Here is a 20808-nt window from a genome sequence, read left to right on the forward strand (position 1 = left end):
CACTTGTACACACTTTGTTCCACTGTTTTTCAGAATCCAGAGAGATTTTGATTGCTGGTCCTTATTTAATTTATGACAGTGGCTCGTGTCAACTCTGTTAAAATGAATGTACTTCCACAACTTTCCTCTTTGTTCCAGTGTATACCACTGTAACATTGTAAAAATCTCATTCAGAATTTGGGTTCAATTCAAGCATTTTTTTGGTTTTCTATTTCTAGTCTTGCACCCATTACTGCTAATTCCTCCCTCTGAAGGCAAAAGTGCCTTTTTAAAAATGGTCAAGTCCCGGAATCCACAACATTAAAGATTTATGAATGACCTGGAAGCTATGGAGCAAAAACGCTAATATTTACAGGAATAAATTCATATAAAATATGTAAAGCATTGAAATAGAAATATAAGAAGTGTATCTCCAAAAGCCCTTATAGGACTATTATCCTGCAATGTTTGGGGTCAATAGGTCACATGACCTGGAAGCTATTGAGCAAAAACGCTAATATTTACAGGAATAAATTCATATAAAATATGTAAAGCATGGAAATTGAAATGTAAGAGGTGTATCTCAACCAACCCATATAGGATTATTATCCTGCAATGTTAGGGGTCAAGAGGTCACATTTACAGGAATAAATTCAATAAATTCATATAAAATATTAATATTTTATATGAATTAATTCCTGTAAATATGAGCTTTTTAGCTCAATAGCTTCCAGTTCATGTGACCTTTTGACCCCAAAAATTGCAGGATAATAGTCCTCTAAGGGCTATTGGAGATACACCTCTTATATTTCAATTTCATTGCTTTACATATTTTATATGAATTAATTCCTGTAAATATGAGCTTTTTAGCTCAATAGCTTCCAGGTCATGTGACCTATTAACCCCAAACAGTGCAGGATGGTAGTCCTATATGGGTTGGTTGAGATACACCTCTTACATTTCAATTTCCATGCTTTACATATTTTATATGAATGTATTCCTGTAAATATTAGCGTTTTTGCTCAATAGCTTTCAGATTATGTGACCTATTGACCCCAAATAGTGCAGGATGGTAGTCCTATATGATTTGGTTGAGATACATCTCTTACATTTCAATTTCCATGATTTCCATATTTTATATGAATTTATTCCTGTATATATTAGCGTTTTTGCTCAATAGCTTCCAGGTCATGTGACCTATTGACCCCAAACAGTGCATGATGATAGTCCTATATGGGTTAGTATAGATACACCTCTTTTATTTCAATTTCTATGCTTTACATATTTTATATGAATGTATTCTAGTAAATATTAGCGTTTTTGCTCAATAGCTTCCAGGTCATGTGACCTATTGACCCCAAACAGTGCAGGATGATAGTCCTATATGGGTTAGTGGAGATACACCTCTTACATTTCAATTTCCATGCTTTACATATTTTATATGAATTTATTCCTGTAAATATTAGAGTTTTTGCTCAACAGCTTCCAGGTCATGTGACCTATTGACCCCAAACAGTGCAGGATGATAGTCTTATATAGGCTAGTAGAGATACACCTCTTACATTTCAATTTCCATGCTTTACATATTTTATATGAATTTATTCCTGTAAATATTAGCGTTTTTGCTCAATAGCTTCCAGGTCATGTGACCTATTAACCCCAAACATTGCAGGATAAGAGTCCTATAAGGGCTATTGGAGATACACTTCTTATATTTCAATTTCATTGCTTTACACATTTTATATGAATTTATTCCTGTAAATATTAGCGTTTTTGCTTAATAGCTTCCAGGTCATGTGACCTATTGACCCCAAACATTGACGGATACTAGTCCTATAAGAGCTATTGGAGATACACCTCCTATACTTCTATTTCAATGCTTCACATATTTTATATGAATTTATTCCTGTAAATATTAGCGTTTTTGCTCCATAGCTTCCAGGTCGTGTGACCTATTGACCACAAATAGTGCAGAATGGTAGTCCTATATGATTTGGTTGAGATACATCTCTTGCATTTCAATTTCCATGCTTTACATATTTTATATGAATTTATTCCTGTAAATATTAGCGTTTTTGCTCAATAGCTTCCAGGTCATGTGACTTTTTGACCCCAAATAGTGCAGGATGGTAGTCCTATATCGGTTGGTTGAGATACACCTCTTACATTTCAATTTTCATGCTTTACATATTTTATATGAATTAATTCCTGTAAATATTAGCGTTTTTGCTCTATAGCTTCCAGGTCATGTGACCTATTGACCCCAAACAATGCAGGATAATAGTCCTATAAGGGCTATTGGAGATACATCTCTTATATTTCAATTTCATTGCTTTACCTATTTTATATGAATTAATTCCTGTAAATATGAGCTTTTTAGCTCAATAGCTTCCAGGTCATGTGACCTATTGACCCCAAACATTGCAGGATAATAATCCTATATGGGTTGGTTGAGATACATCTCTTATATTTCAATTTCATTGTTTTACACATTTTATATGAATTTATTCCTGTAAATATGAGCTTTTTAGCTCAATAGCTTCCAGGTCATGTGACCTATTAACCCCAAACAGTGCAGGATGGTAGTCCTATATGGGTTGGTTGAGATACACCTCTTACATTTCAATTTCCATGCTTTACATATTTTATATGAATGTATTCCTGTAAATATTAGCGTTTTTGCTCAATAGCTTTCAGATTATGTGACCTATTGACCCCAAATAGTGCAGGATGGTAGTCCTATATGATTTGGTTGAGATACATCTCTTACATTTCAATTTCCATGCTTTCCATATTTTATATGAATTTATTCCTGTATATATTAGCGTTTTTGCTCAATAGCTTCCAGGTCATGTGACCTATTGACCCCAAACAGTGCATGATGATAGTCCTATATGGGTTAGTATAGATACACCTCTTTTATTTCAATTTCTATGCTTTACATATTTTATATGAATGTATTCTAGTAAATATTAGCGTTTTTGCTCAATAGCTTCCAGGTCATGTGACCTATTGACCCCAAACAGTGCAGGATGATAGTCAAATATGGGTTAGTGGAGATACACCTCTTACATTTCAATTTCCATGCTTTACATATTTTATATGAATTTATTCCTGTAAATATTAGAGTTTTTGCTCAACAGCTTCCAGGTCATGTGACCTATTGACCCCAAACAGTGCAGGATGATAGTCTTATATAGGCTAGTAGAGATACACCTCTTACATTTCAATTTCCATGCTTTACATATTTTATATGAATTTATTCCTGTAAATATTAGCGTTTTTGCTCAATAGCTTCCAGGTCATGTGACCTATTAACCCCAAACATTGCAGGATAAGAGTCCTATAAGGGCTATTGGAGATACACTTCTTATATTTCAATTTCATTGCTTTACACATTTTATATGAATTTATTCCTGTAAATATTAGCGTTTTTGCTTAATAGCTTCCAGGTCTTGTGACCTATTGACCCCAAACATTGACGGATACTAGTCCTATAAGAGCTATTGGAGATACACCTCCTATACTTCTATTTCAATGCTTCACATATTTTATATGAATTTATTCCTGTAAATATTAGCGTTTTTGCTCCATAGCTTCCAGGTCGTGTGACCTATTGACCACAAATAGTGCAGAATGGTAGTCCTATATGATTTGGTTGAGATACATCTCTTGCATTTCAATTTCCATGCTTTACATATTTTATATGAATTTATTCCTGTAAATATTAGCGTTTTTGCTCAATAGCTTCCAGGTCATGTGACTTTTTGACCCCAAATAGTGCAGGATGGTAGTCCTATATCGGTTGGTTGAGATACACCTCTTACATTTCAATTTTCATGCTTTACATATTTTATATGAATTAATTCCTGTAAATATTAGCGTTTTTGCTCTATAGCTTCCAGGTCATGTGACCTATTGACCCCAAACAATGCAGGATAATAGTCCTATAAGGGTTATTGGAGATACATCTCTTATATTTCAATTTCATTGCTTTACCTATTTTATATGAATTAATTCCTGTAAATATGAGCTTTTTAGCTCAATAGCTTCCAGGTCATGTGACCTATTGACCCCAAACATTGCAGGATAATAATCCTATATGGGTTGGTTGAGATACATCTCTTATATTTCAATTTCATTGTTTTACACATTTTATATGAATTTATTCCTGTAAATATTAGCGGTTTTGCTCAATAGCTTCCAGGTCATGTGACCTATTGACCCCAAATAGTGCAGGATGGTAGTCCTATATAGGTTGGTTGAGATACACCTCTTATATTTAAATTTTAATTGCTTTACATATTTTATATGAATTTATTACTTTTTTTTATTTCTTTTTAGCTCAATAGCTTCCAGGTCATGTGACTTATTGACCCCAAACAGTACAGGATGATAGTCCTATATGAGTTGGTTGAGATACACCTCTTATATTTCTATTTCAATGCTTTACATATTTTATATGAATTTATTAGCTCAATTACCGTGATGTCTAACGTATAGGCGCATTTCAGATTCAAGTGCGGCTGGCTTGACTGCAGTTATACCAAGGTCCACCTGACTAAGATTTATGACCGAATATGGGTATTATGTCCTCAGTGTCAACTGTCTCCAACTAACTTATTACATATGTTTTGGCTTTGCCCCATCCCTGTGCACTTATTGGGATGGAATTTCTAATACTTTGTCTTTGGTAATTGGCGAAAAATTCAAGCCACATCTTCTAAGTGGATTATTTGGGGTAACACCTCAGTCATATACACTGAGCAAATCCAGAAAGGTTATTTTAACTTTAAATGATAAATGTTGGCTAGGTAGACTCGTTGTGTTAAATTAGAAGACAACAGCGCCTCCTTGCCACACCAGCCAGATTAAAGATGTCCTGTATTTTCTCAAACTGGTGAAAATTGTGCAGGTGTCTGTGCGGCTTAATGTCAATATTTGCCTGTACTTATTTGTCTGATGCATATGTTTTCCTAGTTTATTATTTTTATTTCATTTTATGTATAATTTATGTGGGTTACTTGTTTGAGGGGGGGGGAGAACATTTAAAATGTTTGATTGTATTTCTGGACTGTATATGTCAAAAATCCAAAAAAAATAATGTTTAATGCTACATGCAAAATCAAGAACAATCAGTGTGTTTCATATTGACAATAAAATACTGTAATAACGGTGGCATAATGACTTGTAAATGAGAAGTACTGTATTTATACGGAATGTCAGACTGCAGTGTTTTGTCGCCACCTAGTGGTCATATTAAGGAAGCAGAACAAATTTAGCCAGTCATCCAATTGTGACTGTAATGACAAAAAATATCATTCAAATATCTATACTCTTTGCATGTTTGTTCCCATATGTGTTTCTTGACTATTGTATGTGCACGTTTTCTTGGTTTCTTCAATTGTTTTGCTTTTTGCTTTTTTTAATAGGTAAGTGGGTTGTCTTTAGTGCACTGGGCTAAAATAAATAAATGGGTTGTACTTGTATAGCGCTTTTCTACCTTCAAGGTACTCAAAGTGCTTTGACACTACTTCCACATTTACCCATTCACACACACATTCCCACACTGATGGAGGGAGCTGCCATGCAAGGCGCCAACCAGCACCCATCAGGAGCAAGGGTGAAGTGTCTTGCTCAGGACACAACGGACGTGACGAGGTTGGTTCTAGGTGGGATTTGAACCAGTGACCCTCGGGTTGCGCACGGCCACTCTCCCACTGCGCCACGCTGTCCCCGGCTTCATTGTGTTTATTTTATTTATGCAAGTCCTAAAGGTGTTGCATTATTTGGTTTCAGATATTTACCTCGTGTAATTCTTAACACTACTTTGGAACTTTTACTTACAGTACATAGTCAAACAGGTATTTTTCTTGTGTTTAAGTAACTGACCTGTACTTTACTTGTATTTAAGTATTATATAAATTTACTTGAGTACAATAAGTTAGTACTCTTCCCACCTCTGTCTTTATTGATTGTTGTGAATGTTGTAGTTTCTTAGTTTTTATGTTGCATTTCAATATTTGGTTCAATGTTTGTGGGGCCTACATACCATCCTGAAAAGTGAATTTCCGTTGTATATGTTTTGGTATTTGGTATTGAACATATCTGAAGTTACATCAAGGGTTGGAATTGGGGGTTAAATCACCAAAATGATTCGCGGGCGCGGCAACCACTGCTGCCCACTGCTCCTCTCACCTCCCAGTTGGTGATCAAGGGTGATGGGTCAAATGCAGAGGATAATTTCACCACACCTAGTGTGTGTGTGACAATCATTGGTACGTTTACTTTAACTTAATTTGGTAATTAATTCGTTTCATTTTTCTCAAGATGAAAATCTCTGCCTCTTGCTGGCTTACCTAATGAAGTGTGGATGAAAAGTAGATTTAAATAAATATTTCAAAAATACATATGCAATATGCTCCATGACTACGTGTGTCAAAAAATGTTGCCACAACAAGTACAAATAAAGTTATTGTTAAAAAAAGACTGCCTTCTGAACTGTTCATGGGAGTTGTAGTCCTCTTCAATGTTTATGATGACAGCATTTGATTTTATGTTACAAACTTAATTATTTTCGGAAATTAAAAAGTATTTTGTATCTGTTAGAATGTTAGAGTTGTTGATACATACATGTATTTGTATTTATTTATCGCACACAATCCCGGAAGTAGGGCGGGACGTTGCTGCCGTCCAAACATGGCCGTTAAGCAGTTTACGGCATCTGCTCCTGCGTTTGGCTGAGGAAGCCATTGGCGGTTGGTACTTTAGTAACAGGTGGCCAATAAAATGTAGACGCCTAACAGACGCCTCTGTACTGTCGTAGCGGACTAAAAGTTGAGCGGTAACAGTATTTACAAACTTTACTCCGCACTTGACGCTAACTAGCGCGACCAGCTAACACCGACGTTAACTTGGGTCAACTTTTTCCAAAGCAGCTAGCATGGAGGAACACTTTAGTTCTACCAAGATATCTGCATGATTATTCTTCTATTTAAAGATGCTTTTGGGTCAACCTTCAGGCGGACTTTGACTTTTTGAAGGCTCAGTTCGAGCTGTTTTTCCACTGGCAGCGAAGGGAACAAGCGCTTTTCTCAACGCCCAGGCATCTAGGAAGCTGAGCGGCAGGGCGGACATAAACCATGTTTTCTGTAAAACCCATAAAACCAACCTTCAAGTGTTATCTTCCGCCTTTGCAGGTACGTTCATGCTTTAGATAATACTCTTATGTGTTCCATTGTACACTGCATGGCATAATCTGACAAATTTTGGAAGTGATCATGAGCCAAGCCACATTTTTTTCATTGAAAAAAATCCAGAGGCACACCACCAATAGAAAACATAAAACAAATTGCAGCCGATATTGACAATAAAAAGTTGTTCTCACAAGTTTTGGATATGACTTTAAACCATAACCAACCATGGATCACAATAGCTCTTATCTCAAAGTAGGTGTTCTGTCACGAACTGTCACATCACGCCTAACATATTTTGAATTGTTTGGTGTTTTCCTGTGTGTAGTGTTTTAGTTCTTGTCTTGCACTCCTAATTTGGCGGCTTTTCCTGTTTTGTTGGTATTTTCCTGTAGCACAGGGCTCGGGAACCTTTTTGGCTGAGAGAGCCATACAACCAAATATTTTAAAAAGTATTTCCGTGAGAGCCATATAATATATTTTTTAACACTGAATACAATTAAATGCATGCATTTTTTAGTAAGACCAACATTTAGAGTATAATAGGTCTCTTCTTCTTTTTAATAACATTGTTATTCTGAAGTTAACCAACAATAAATAAAATCATTCATACCGTTAATGCGACTTCTTGAACAGGTGCGGTAGAAACCAGATGGATGGATTAAAATGCATGAGAATGTTTTATATTTTGAACGTTATTTTTACATTGTGATTACCAGCCGAATTATTCATTACTTACCGTGTTAAGCAATGTCAGCTAAGATTTATCTGAGAGCCAGGTGCAGTCATCAAAAGAGCCACATCTGGATATAGAGCCATAGGTTCCCTACCCCTGCTGTAGCAGTTTTGTCTTCCTTGAACGCTATCTCCCCCCCAACCCCCCCACACCTGCTTTGCAATCAAGACTATTTAAGTTGTGCGGATGCTATCCTTTTTTGTGGGGACATTGTTGATTGTCATGTACGGATGTACTTTGTGGACGCTGTCTGCTCCACATGCTGTAGGTCTTTGCTGTCGTCCAGCATTCTGACTTTGTTTACTTTGCAGCCAGTTCAGTTTTAGTTATGTTTTGCATAACCATCCCTAAGCTTTAATGCCTTTTCTTAGCGGCACTCGCCTTTTGTGTATTTTTGGTTTAAGCGTTAGATACCTTTTTACTTGCATGCTGTCTCCCACTGTCGGTTGCATATTGTGATCATGAAAAACCATGTTCCTGACATCTACAAAGCAATTAGTTACCTGATGCCACCTACTGATATGGAAGAGTATTACACGGTTACTCTGCCGAGCTCTTGAAACGCAACAACGGCACATTATTTGCGGATTAAAATGACTGGTTTGCAAAAAATGTTTTAACCCAGTTAGGTGAAATTACATTGTCTCTCACGGCACACCAGACTGTATTTCACGACACACTAGTGTGCCGTGGCACAGTGGTTGAAAAATACTGATATAATGAACGAAACTGCATGAAAGTATATTTACTAGGGCTGCACAATTTTGAGGAAAAACTTAATTGAAAATGTATCTCTCCAAAATTGTGATTGTGTCTCGATTTGCGATTTTTTTATATTTTATAAATAAAAATGCGTTAAACTGCAAAAATAAAGAGTGAAGGAAGATATGTTACTTTTAGACTGTCAATCAATATATTCTTTTCCCAAGGTGCCACACATTAGAACAGTTTGCAATAATTTGGCTTTATGCAGACAGACTTGGAGCTCTTGTCTACATCAGTGGTTCTCAAACATTTTTTTGCAAAATGCCACCTAAAAAAACACTTGGCTCTCCAAGGACCACCATAATAATCAACATTAAAACACAGTAGCTTATTGGGCCTGAATAAAAAAACAAGGCTGATGTTTTATTTAAGAAGTATATTTACTATTTTTGGCCACTGTAACATGACACTATTTGACCAGTAACACTGTGTTTTGGCAGACGGGAGTGGTGGTTCCTCTCTTTAAGAAGGGGAACCGGAGGGTGTGTTCCAACTATCGTGGGATCACACTCCTCAGCCTTCCTGTTAAGGTCTATTCAGGAGTACTGGAGGGGAGGCTACGCCGGATAGCCGAACCTCGGCTTCAGGAGGAACAGTGTGGTTTTGGTCCTGTTCGTGGAACTGTGGACCAGCTCTATAGTCTCAGCAGGGTCCTTGAGGGTGCATGGGAGTTTGCCCAACCAGTCTACATGTGCTTTGTGGACTTGGAGAAGGCATTCGACCGTGTACCACGTGAAGTCCTGTGGGAAATGCTCAGAGAGTATGGGGTCTGATTGTGGCTGTCTGCTCCCTGTATGAGCAGTGTCAGAGCTTGGTCCGCATTGCTGGCAGTAAGTTGGACCCGTTTCCAGTGAGGGTTGGACTCCGCCAAGGCTGCCCTTTGTCACCGATTCTGTTCATAACTTTTATGGACAGAATTTCTAGACGCAGTCAGGGCGTTGAGGGTATCTGGTTTGGTGGCTACAGGATTAGGTCTCTGCTTTTTGCAGATGATGTGGTCCTGATGGCTTCATCTGGCCAAGATCTTCAGTTCTCACTGGATCGGTTTGCAGCAGAGTGTGAAGCGACTGGGATGGGAATCAGCACTTCCAAGTCGAGTACATGGTTCTTTCCCAGAAAAGGATGGAGTGCCATCACCGGGTTGGGGAGGAGATCTTGCCCCAAGTGGAGGAGTTCAAGTACCTCGGAGTCTTGTTTACGAGAGAGGGAAGAGTGAATCGTGAGATCGACAGGCAGATCGGTGCGGCGTCTTCAGTAATGCGGACGCTGTTTCGATTCGTTGTGGTGAAGAAGGAGCTAAGCTGGAAGGCAAAGCTCTCAATTTACTGGTCGGTCTACGTTCCCATCCTCACTTATGGTCATGAGCTTTGGGTTATAATAATAATAATAATGATAATAATAATAATGGATTAGATTTATATCGCGCTTTTTCTCTTATTAGATACTCAAAGCGCTCACAGAGAAGTGGCAACCCATCATTCATTCACACCGCAAGGACAAGATCAGAAGGGATCAGAGCGAAGTCTGGCCTTTCCTGCTTAGGCTGCTGCCCCCGCGACCCGACCTCGAACAAGCGGAAGAAGATGGATGGAACACTGTGTTTTAATATTTAATATTAAGTTAAAATAAATTATTCTTTGGTATATCACTAGATTGGGTCCGTGTACCTCCAGTTTCAGATTTACTGGTCTACACCGTGCTCTTAAACAAAGAAACTGAAGAAATAATTGATAAACTATACAGTGATTATAATGTAATTCAATCATAATATATAATAATAATGCAAGTAACCATTTAAGAAAATATAAAACAAAAAAAATTCATTACTGTAGAATTGTTTACCAATAAATAAACACAAAATTAAATGGACTCTCATCTCTGTAAGTAAAAATGTAACTTAAATACATTTTGAATATCTTAAAATGCATTTGAAAATCGAGTTTTGATATCTCTTATTTATTATTATAATAATAATAATAATAATACATTTGATTTGGTATAGCACTTTTCAGAGTACTCAAAGACGCAGGATAAAAACAAATTAAGATATAAAACTGTTCGAAGTAATAATATAAAATACAGGAAATATAAAAGCAGTACATTGTAAAAAACATAATAATACAGGACAATTACAAGACAGGACATCACATGACACAGAACTCTGTAAGTGGTCACGGCATTCTCGCTCGTTCGTTCGTGTTGATGGGCTCATATTGCTCATCCTATTTGAAGCTGAAATATTCCCACAACAGGTCATTTGGCTTTGTAATCATCATTCTGAATCTGACATAGTCCCATTTCTGTTTGAATGCAGGTAGATGACAGGGAGTAATGTTTAGAGGAGATTGTTCATGGGTCATTATAAATATATTGTTACATTTTACTACTTTACAGTGTTTCCACAGATTAGCAATATACATGTAGAGGTGGGGGCGTGGCTGGTGCGGTGTCTATATGAAGTCATAACAATGCATATATCCATCCATCCATTTCTACCGCTTATCCCTTTCGTGGCCAAGGCGATATCTATTATATTTAATAAAAAAATGCATATATTTAAAAATAAATCTGTGTAAATAGTATTAATGTTGCCCATCGTGACCAATGCCAGTAGTGCGGTATAATGTTTTCATCTGTAGAATAATTAGTTTTATTTTTAAAAAACTATTCGATGAGTAGTTCCCTTAATCAAATGTGATTGCAAGAGATAGAAGCATATATACCACTTGAAAGTTGAAGTGTTACTTACTATATCACAAAATCTTTAAAAAAAAAAGTTTTTTTTGGGGTTTTTTTGGGTTTTTTTTAAAATACTTTTTTGTTAACTTTTGGCCAACAGTTAAAGGCATATACAGGTATGGGAAACTATGCTTTGTCATTGTATATCTTGCTAAGCCAGCTGAAAACTTGACAAAAATTAAAAAGGCTTTTACTTTGTAAATGTTTAAGCAGTCACATGGTGAGTTTTTGGACCATGGTACACTTTTTAAAGCCACTTCTTTATTTGGGTTACTGTGCAAGCTGGTAACTCTCCAGTCCTGCTTTCTAATGACGCATTCTTGCTATCATTCATTAACTGTCACATCTATTTTTTCTATTAAGGGTGAAGTGAAGAAAACCATCGACCCACCAATAAAAAAGTTGGAGCCCAAACTACTTCCAGGTAAATGTGTTCATTAAACCACTGATATCTGGCTCTATTTTTTCATGTCTTACAATATCCGTTTCATCCAATTTAATTATATTGAAAAGTAGTTATTTAAAATAAAAAATTCAAAGGAAAAGACTATGGCCTCAGGTGTAATTTTAAAGCAAGTAGGGTCTATCACCAATTAAAAACAAATAATACCAGTAATGCGGTATAATATTTTAATCTGTGGAATAATTAGTTTTATTTTTACAAAACTATTCCATGAGTAGTTCCCTTAATCAAATGCAAATAATTAATAATAATCGATTGCATCCAATATTCGATTAGAACACTTCAATTTATATTCTGTTATCTGGATTGATTATTTAATGAGTGTAACTAATAAAAATGTATTACAAATACAACAAATGTATAACAAATACAGCAATACAGTGCACATAAGAGCGGTGATGTGTGGGTGCCTTGATCTTTGAGATTTGTTGTATTCTAATAATGATGGGCTAATTGAATATCACCAAGCAGAATTCAAACTATAAGTCCCGCCCCACACTCTGCGCACCATGCTGACAGTCCATCCCATTTTCCTCCTTTAGGGAATTGCACAAAATCGCGCTCGAGTTCACAAAAAACATTCATGAAGTTTGGTTCTTTTTTTTAAATTTAATATGGGTCTACTGAAAATGTGACCAAATCTGCTGGGTCAAAAGTATACATACAGCAATGTTAGTATTTGGTTACATGTCCCTTTGCAAGTTTCACTGCAATAAGGTGGTAGCCATCCACAAGCTTTTTAGGTTGTCTTGAAGAATTTGGAGGTAATCCTCATTTTTCATTGTCCAATTTACTCTCTGTAAAGCACCAGTTTCATTGGCAGCAAAACAGGCCCAGAACATAATACGACCACCACCATGCTTGACGGTAGGCTTGGTGTTCCTGGGATTAAAGGCCTCACCTTTTCTCCCCCAAACATATTGCTGGGTATTGTGGCCAAACAGCTCAATTTTTGTTTCATTTGACCACAGAACTTTCCTCCAGAAGGTCTTACCTTTCTCTATGTGATCGGCAGCAAACCTAAGATTAGGCTTAAGGTGTCGCTTCTGGAGAAAGGGCTTCCTTCTTGCATGGTAGCCTCTCAGTCCATGGCGATGCAAAACATGTTCGACTGTGGACACTGACACCTGTGTTCCAGCAGCTTCCAAATCATTTTTGGTGGTTCTTGGTTGACTCTTGATCATCCTGACCAATTTTCTCTCAGCAGCAGGTGATAGCTTGCGTTTTCTTCCTGATCTTGGCAGTGACAAAACTGTGCCATGCACTTTATACTTGCGAACAATTGTGTGCACAGTTGCTCTTGGGACATTAAACTGCTTTGAAATGGCTCCAAGTGACTTTCCTGACTTTTTCAAGTCAATGTATACTTTTGACCCAACAGATTTGGTCACCTTTTCAGTAGACCCATAATAAATTTATAAAAGAACCAAACTTCATGAATGTTTTTTGTGACAAACAAGTATGTCCTCCAATCACTCTTATCACGAAAAAAGTCAGTTGTAGAAATTATTGGAAACTTAAGACAGCCATGACATTATGTTCTTCACAAGTGTATGTAAACTTTTGACCACGACTGTACGTGTTTTTTTTTAAATCTATTTATGAAATACTCATTTATGCTGCTGAGATGTAATATTGCCATATACTATAGAAAGATTGAGCAAAAATCTAAATGCAATAACCACAAACTATGTCACTGTTTACAATACACGGAATAGCAATTGTGTGACTATCGGTAACACACGTTGCCACGCAGAAGGCAACACACAAAATAAAGGAAAATGGGACCTGTCTAGAATTACAAAAGTCACTTGCGCGTCCGAAGTTAGTCCAAGACTAGTCCGCAATGCCCTCCATCTTAAATACGCCAGACCAATATTTATTAGAGTTTTGGCTTTTTTGTTTTTGTTAGACATACAGCGTCTGTTTTCTTCCTCCCATTTCCTCTTTTTTTTTAGCAGCATGTACCGTAACAGCAAGCGCAGGTATTGCGATCTTTTCAGGTGGGTGTCAGACAGCCAAGATTTACTGAAAACAAGTTTGCACCGTGCACGTACTTCACTATATATCGCATCAGCCAATGAGGCTCTGCTCACCCCCCTTTCTCTAAATCCTGTGATTAGATGCAAAGGGGTTGACCGTCAGAAAAACAAATGAGTTTGTCTTCTGGGGTTTTATTTAAAATAATAAATTATATTATTTATACTTAATTATATGACACAGACAGTGGCACATGCAATTTTTTTTCAGAAATGATTACTGTTACATTATACTGTATGATGCTTATATGATTTGTTTTAATTATAGAATATAACTCAGGTACCCCGGCTTTAATACACATATGTGAAAATCGTTGATGATGTGCATTTATTTAAAAAAAAAAATGAAGGTTATGGCAAGCATAAAAATTGTTGATTTCAAGTGTTTTTTCTGTAAAATACGCATTAAGGCTATAATGTGTGTTTTATTTAATTAGTCAATTAATCAAACAAACTCATTGATGAATAAAAAATTCAATAGCTGCATCCCTAAACCTACAAAGAAAATTCTGGACATTTTATAACTTTGTAAGAGGCTAAACTTACAAGATCACAAGGGGATATTTTGTTTACTTTCTGCACTTTAGGCAGTGCAATCTTCTTTTTTTTTCCCAATTAACAATTTTACAGATAGTTAGCTACAAATATACATTGTGCATTTTTAAATAATTAAAGTTATTGACAGATTCTTTTTGTGAGTCATTGTGTGAATATTTGTAAAGAGATTTGAACGGTACAAAGAGGTGTAGCTGATATTTAGATCAACTTATGTGCTTGTCAGGACTAAATCTTGGAAATAAATCTAAGTAAGCTATATTATGGACATCTTTTTGTGACATTCTCAATCAGCACATCCTAATGAGGTGTTTACATGCTGCAGTTGAAAAGGATTTCTTTCTGGTATTGATCTGTGCAACTTGTCCTTTGGAGTAGAGTTGTTCTGCGTCAACTTTTGCAGCAAGCAGTAACTGCTGTGAAGCGCTGACATAAGAATGAATTTCAATTATTGTGCTAGCTAATTTGAAAAATATACCTCAATTTGTATACGTGTATGCAACTGTTTCATTAACTTGAGCAGCAGGAGAGATAGTTTGTCAGTTAAATTCTGGTTTAGATATTACCAGATGACTTGGGATCCTCATGGTAAGTGACTAAACGCACCATTTGCTATAAAGCTAGGTGGCGTGCTATTTGCAGTAATGATAAACAGTTGTCCTATTTGAAGTAATCTACTTTAAAGGCGTAGATAAATTTCAGTGGTCACGCAAATATCTTGAATAAGAAATGTAATTAATCGTGTGGTCACATTCAAAGGCAGTGGCAAAGAAAAGTACCCGTAAATTTTTATACAGAATCTATACCACAGCTGTCTGACCATTCCAAAAAAGCTTCCTCTTTTTAACTTTCGTTACAGAAATGCTGACGGCATGTTACCCAGAAAGTTGAAGTGATAGTAAAAGTGGACGGTAGTAGACCATTGTGTCTGTCATTTGACAATGGTTCAGCAGACATTCAAATTCACTTTGACAGATCAGAAATATGACAATTCGGTGAACGGATTTCAGCCTCTGTTGTTGTAGTATAAGTATGTCCTCTGAATCTTAAAACCCTGGGTTAAAAATGCCTTTAGGTTTTTTTGTACACAAAAACTGTACAACAATGCTCAGGTTGGTTGGAGTATTATGGCAAAAATAATAATCAAGATAATTTTAATTGATATTGAAATAACAAATAATAACCCATTTATTTGTTGATTTGAAAATAAGAGTATTTATTGCACCACCAAAACTCAACTTTAAATACAATTTAAAACAGCAGATATAAATAACAAATAAAATACAAGTAAAATAATAATAATGACAGCACTACATTAAAATAACAAAAGCAGTATAAAAAAACATTCAGGTTTTTCATTATGTATTCTGTATTATTTGAATAACTCAGTTTTGCACAATAATGAGGTACCATTAGAAACACAAGTTTATACAAGAAACCTAAGTAGGGCAGGGGTGCCCAAACCTTTTATTTTATTATTATTTTTACCTAGGGCTGCATATGGATAAGTCAAAGCATATGGCAGCCATTTTTCAAATTATATATATATATATATATATATATATATATATATATATATATATATATTATGCACACACACAGTGGGGCAAAAAAGTATTTATTTAGCCACCGATTGTGCATGTTCTCCCACTTAAAATGATGACAGAGGTCTGTAATTTTTATCATAGGTACACTTCAACTGTGAGAGACAGAATGTGAAAAAAAAATCAAAGAATTCACATTTTAGGAATTCTAAAGAATTTATTTGTAGATTTTGGTGGAAAATGAGTATTTGGCCAACCATTCAAAGCTCTCACTGATGCAAGGAGGTTTTGGCTCAAAATCTCACGATACATGGCCCCATTCATTCTTTCCTTAACACGGATCAATCGTTCTGTCCCCTTAGCAGAAAAACAGCCCCAAAGCATGATGTTTCCACCCCCAAGCTTCACAGTAGTTGTGGTGTTCTTGGGATGCAACTCAGTATTCTTCTTCCTCCAAACACGACGAGTTGAGTTTATACCAAAATGGATACATGGATGATACAGCACAGGATTGGGAGAATATCATGTGGTCAGATGAAACCAAAATAGAACTTTTTGGTATAAACTCAACTCGTCGTGTTTGGAGGAAGAAGAATACTGAGTTGCATCCCAAAAATACCATACCTACTGTGAAGCATGGGGGTGGAAACATCATGCTTTGGGGCTGTTTTTCTGCTAAGGGGACAGGACGACTGATCTGTGTTAAGGAAAGAATGAATGGGGCCAAGAATCGTGAGATTTTGAGCCAAAACCTACTTCCATCAGTGAGAGCTTTGAATGGTTGACCAAATACTAATTTTCCACCATAATTTATAAATAAATTCTTTAAAATTCCTACAATGTGAATTCCTGGATTTTTTTTTCACATTCTGTCTCACAGTTGAAGTGTACCTATGATGAAAATTACAGACCTCTGTCATCATTTTAAGTAGGAGAACTTGCACAATCGGTGGCTGACTAAATACTTTTTTGCCCCACTGTGTATATACATATATATATATATATATATATATATATATATATATATATATATATATATATATATATATATATATTAGGGGTGTAACGGTACGTGTATCTGTATTGAACCGTTTCGGTACGGTGGTTTCGGTTCGGCACGCGGGTGTACCGAATGGGTTTGTAAGCAAAATTCTTCACAAGGTGCTCTGCTTTCTGCCTCTGTCTCAGCAGCAAGCATTGTACCACCCACACAACCATCTGATTGGTTACATACAAAGCCAATCAGCAGTGCGTATTCAGAGCGATGTAACAGCCAATCAGCAGTGCGTATTCAGAGCATGTGGAGTCAGCGCTTCAGCGTCGAGCAGATATTCGTTTAGCAGGGGAGCAGCGGACAGCATACTCTCCCCAAATTATAAAAAACACCTCCCAGTCACAACTATTACAAACATCACTATGAGCCCGTTGACCTTCTAGAAACTTAAACTGCAGCTCAGCTCGCTCGCAGTTCTGGCTTGAGGTGAAGGCTAATTTGCTTTTAGCGTAACATTAGCTCATTTTGCTGTGTGTGTGTCTGTGTGTGTGTGCGTGCGTGTGTTAGAGGCAGCAACGCCTTGTCTGTCGGTTATTTCATTGAACTCCATGGTGTTCAGGGATAAATAGTCTCTCCTATTGCTATTGTACTATTTTTTCAGCTATAGTTACATTAATCACTAGTAATGTAGCAGCCTGGTTTTGAATGGCAGGGTCCGTGCTATCACATGTTGATAAAAATATAACATTTACATAATAAAAGTCAATTACAGGCTTCCCAAATGCTGTAATAAATTAAGCATGATGAGTTGACTTGAAACCCTTTATATGTAGAAGAAAGGTTTTTTCATTTTATTTAATCATAGCAACAACTCGAGGCAGTTTAATGTGGATTAACATGGGCAGAATTATTATAATGTTCCCAATGTTTAAAGGATAAAGCCATTGTTTACAAATTTGGTAAATAAATAACCCATCCATCATCCATCCATCATCTTCCGCTTATCCGAGGTCGGGTCGCGGGGGCAACAGCCTAAGCAGGGAAACCCAGACTTCCCTCTCCCCAGCCACTTCGTCTAGCTCTTCCCGGGGGATCCCGAGGCGTTCCCAGGCCAGCCGGGAGACATAGTCTTCCCAACGTGTCCTGGGTCTTCCCCGTGGCCTCCTACCGGTTGTGCCCTAAACACCTCCCTAGGGAGGCGTTCGGGTGGCATCCTGACCAGATGCCCGAACCACCTCATCTGGCTCCTCTCGATGTGGAGGAGCAGCGGCTTTACTTTGAGTTCCTCCCGGATGGCAGAGCTTCTCACCCTATCTCTAAGGGAGAGACCCGCCACACGGCGGAGGAAACTCATTTCGGCCGCTTGTACCCGTGCTCTTATCCTTTCGGTCATGACCCAAAGCTCATGACCATAGGTGAGGATGGGAACGTAGATCGACCGGTAAATTGAGAGCTTTGCCTTCCGGCTCAGCTCCTTCTTCACCACAACGAATCGGTACAACGTCCGCATTACTGAAGACGCCGCACCGATCCGCCTGTCGATCTCACGATCCACTCTTCCCTCACTCGTGAACAAGACTCCTAGGTACTTGAACTCCTCCACTTGGGGCAGGGTCTCCTCCCCAACCCGGAGATGGCACTCCACCCTTTTCCGGGCGAGAACCATGGACTCGGACTTGGAGGTGCTGATTCTCATTCCGGTCGCTTCACACTCGGCTGCGAACCGATCCAGCGAGAGCTGAAGATCCCGGTCAGATGAAGCCATCAGGACCACATCATCTGCAAAAAGCAGAGACCTAATCCTGCGGTTACCAAACCGGAACCCCTCAACGCCTTGACTGCGCCTAGAAATTCTGTCCATAAAAGTTATGAACAGAATCGGTGACAAAGGACAGCCTTGGCGGAGTCCAACCCTCACTGGAAATGTGTTCGACTTACTGCCGGCAATGCGAACCAAGCTCTGGCACTGATCGTACAGGGAACGGACCGCCACAAAAAGACAGTCCGATACCCCATACTCTCTGAGCACTCCCCACAGGACTTCCCGAGGGACACGGTCGAATGCCTTCTCCAAGTCCACAAAGCACATGTAGACTGGTTGGGCAAACTCCCATGCACCCTCAAGAACCCTGCCGAGAGTATAGAGCTGGTCCACAGTTCCACGACCAGGACGAAAACCACACTGTTCCTCCTGAATCCGAGGTTCGACTATCCGACGTAGCCTCCTCTCCAGTACACCTGAATAAACCTTACCGGGAAGGCTGAGGAGTGTGATCCCACGATAGTTGGAACACACCCTCCGGTCCCACCCCGGTCTGCCAATCCAGAGGTACCGCCCCCGATGTCCACGCGATGCTGCAAAGTCTTGTCAACCAAGACAGCCCCACAGCATCCAGAGCCTTAAGGAACTCCGGGCGGATCTCGTCCACCCCTGGGGCCTTGCCACCGAGGAGCTTTTTAACTACCTCAGCAACCTCAGCCCCAGAAATAGGAGAGTCCACCACAGATTCCCCAGGCACTGCTTCCTCATAGGAAGACGTGTTGGTGGGATTGAGGAGGTCTTCGAAGTATTCCTTCCACCTATCCACAACATCCGCAGTCGAGGTCAGCAGAACACCATCCGCACCATACACGGTGTTGATAGTGCCCTGCTTCCCATTCCTGAGGCGGCGGACGGTGGTCCAGAATCGCTTCGAAGCCGTCCGGAAGTCGTTTTCCATGGCTTCCCCGAACTCTTCCCATGTCCGAGTTTTTGCCTCCGCGACCGCTGAAGCTGCACACCGCTTGGCCTGTCGGTACCTGTCCACTGCCTCCGGAGTCCTATGAGCCAAAAGGACCCGATAGGACTCCTTCTTCAGCTTGACGGCATCCCTCACCGCTGGTGTCCACCAAGGGGTTTTAGGATTGCCGCCCCGACAGGCACCAACTACCTTGCGGCCACAGCTCCGATCTGCCGCCTCGACAATAGAGGTGCGGAACATGGTCCACTCGGACTCAATGTCCAGCACCTCCCTCGTGACATGTTCAAAGTTCTTCCGGAGGTGGGAATTGAAACTTTGTCTGACAGGAGACTCTGCCAGACGTTCCCAGCAGACCCTCACAATGCGTTTGGGCCTCCCAGGTCTGTCCGGCATCCTCCCCCACCATCGCAGCCAACTCACCACCAGGTGGTAATCGGTAGAAAGCTCCGCCCCTCTCTTCACCCGAGTGTCCAAAACATGAGGCCGCAAATCCGATGACACAACTACAAAGTCGATCATGGAACTGCGGCGTAGGGTATCCTGGTGCCAAGTGCACATATGGACACCCTTATGTTTGAACATGGTGTTTGTTATCGACAAACTGTGACGAGCACAAAAGTCCAATAACAAAACACCACTCGGGTTCAGATCCGGGCGGACATTCTTCCCAATCACGCCTCTCCAGGTTTCACTGTCGTTGCCAACGTGAGCGTTGAAGTCTCCCAGTAGGACAAGGGAATCACCCGGGGGAGCACTTTCCAGTACTCCCTCGAGTGTTCCCAAAAAGGGTGGGTAGTCTGAACTGCTGTTTGGTGCATAAGCACAAACAACAGTCAGGACCCGTCCCCCCACCCGAAGGCGGAGGGAGGCTACCCTTTCGTCCACCGGGTTGAACTCCAACGTACAGGCTTTGAGCCGGGGGGAAACAAGAATTGCCACCCCAGCCCGTCGCCTCTCACTGCCGGCAACGCCAGAGTGGAAGAGGGTCCAATCCCTCTCGAGAGAAGTGGTTCCAGAGCCCTTGCTCTGCGTCAAAGTGAGTCCAACTATATCCAGCCGG

The 20808-nt window shown here is 39.1% G+C and overlaps 1 protein-coding gene across 5 annotated transcripts in view; it reads left to right on the top strand.

The window, feature by feature from the left end:
• Window positions 1–6651: 6651 nt before the first annotated feature.
• mtmr10 (myotubularin related protein 10) overlaps window positions 6652–20808 on the top strand; it is a 34456-nt gene continuing 20299 nt past the window's right edge. For all 5 annotated transcript variants that reach the window (XM_061882115.1, XM_061882139.1, XM_061882132.1 and 2 more), the window contains exons 1-2: window positions 6652–7178; window positions 11776–11836. In XM_061882115.1, the coding sequence (XP_061738099.1) occupies window positions 7122–7178; window positions 11776–11836 (118 nt within the window). In that variant the 5' untranslated portion in view covers window positions 6652–7121. The remainder of the gene's footprint in view (window positions 7179–11775; window positions 11837–20808) is intronic.

Source organism: Nerophis ophidion, linkage group LG02 (genome assembly GCF_033978795.1).
Source record: "Nerophis ophidion isolate RoL-2023_Sa linkage group LG02, RoL_Noph_v1.0, whole genome shotgun sequence".
Lineage (NCBI taxonomy): Eukaryota > Metazoa > Chordata > Actinopteri > Syngnathiformes > Syngnathidae > Nerophis > Nerophis ophidion.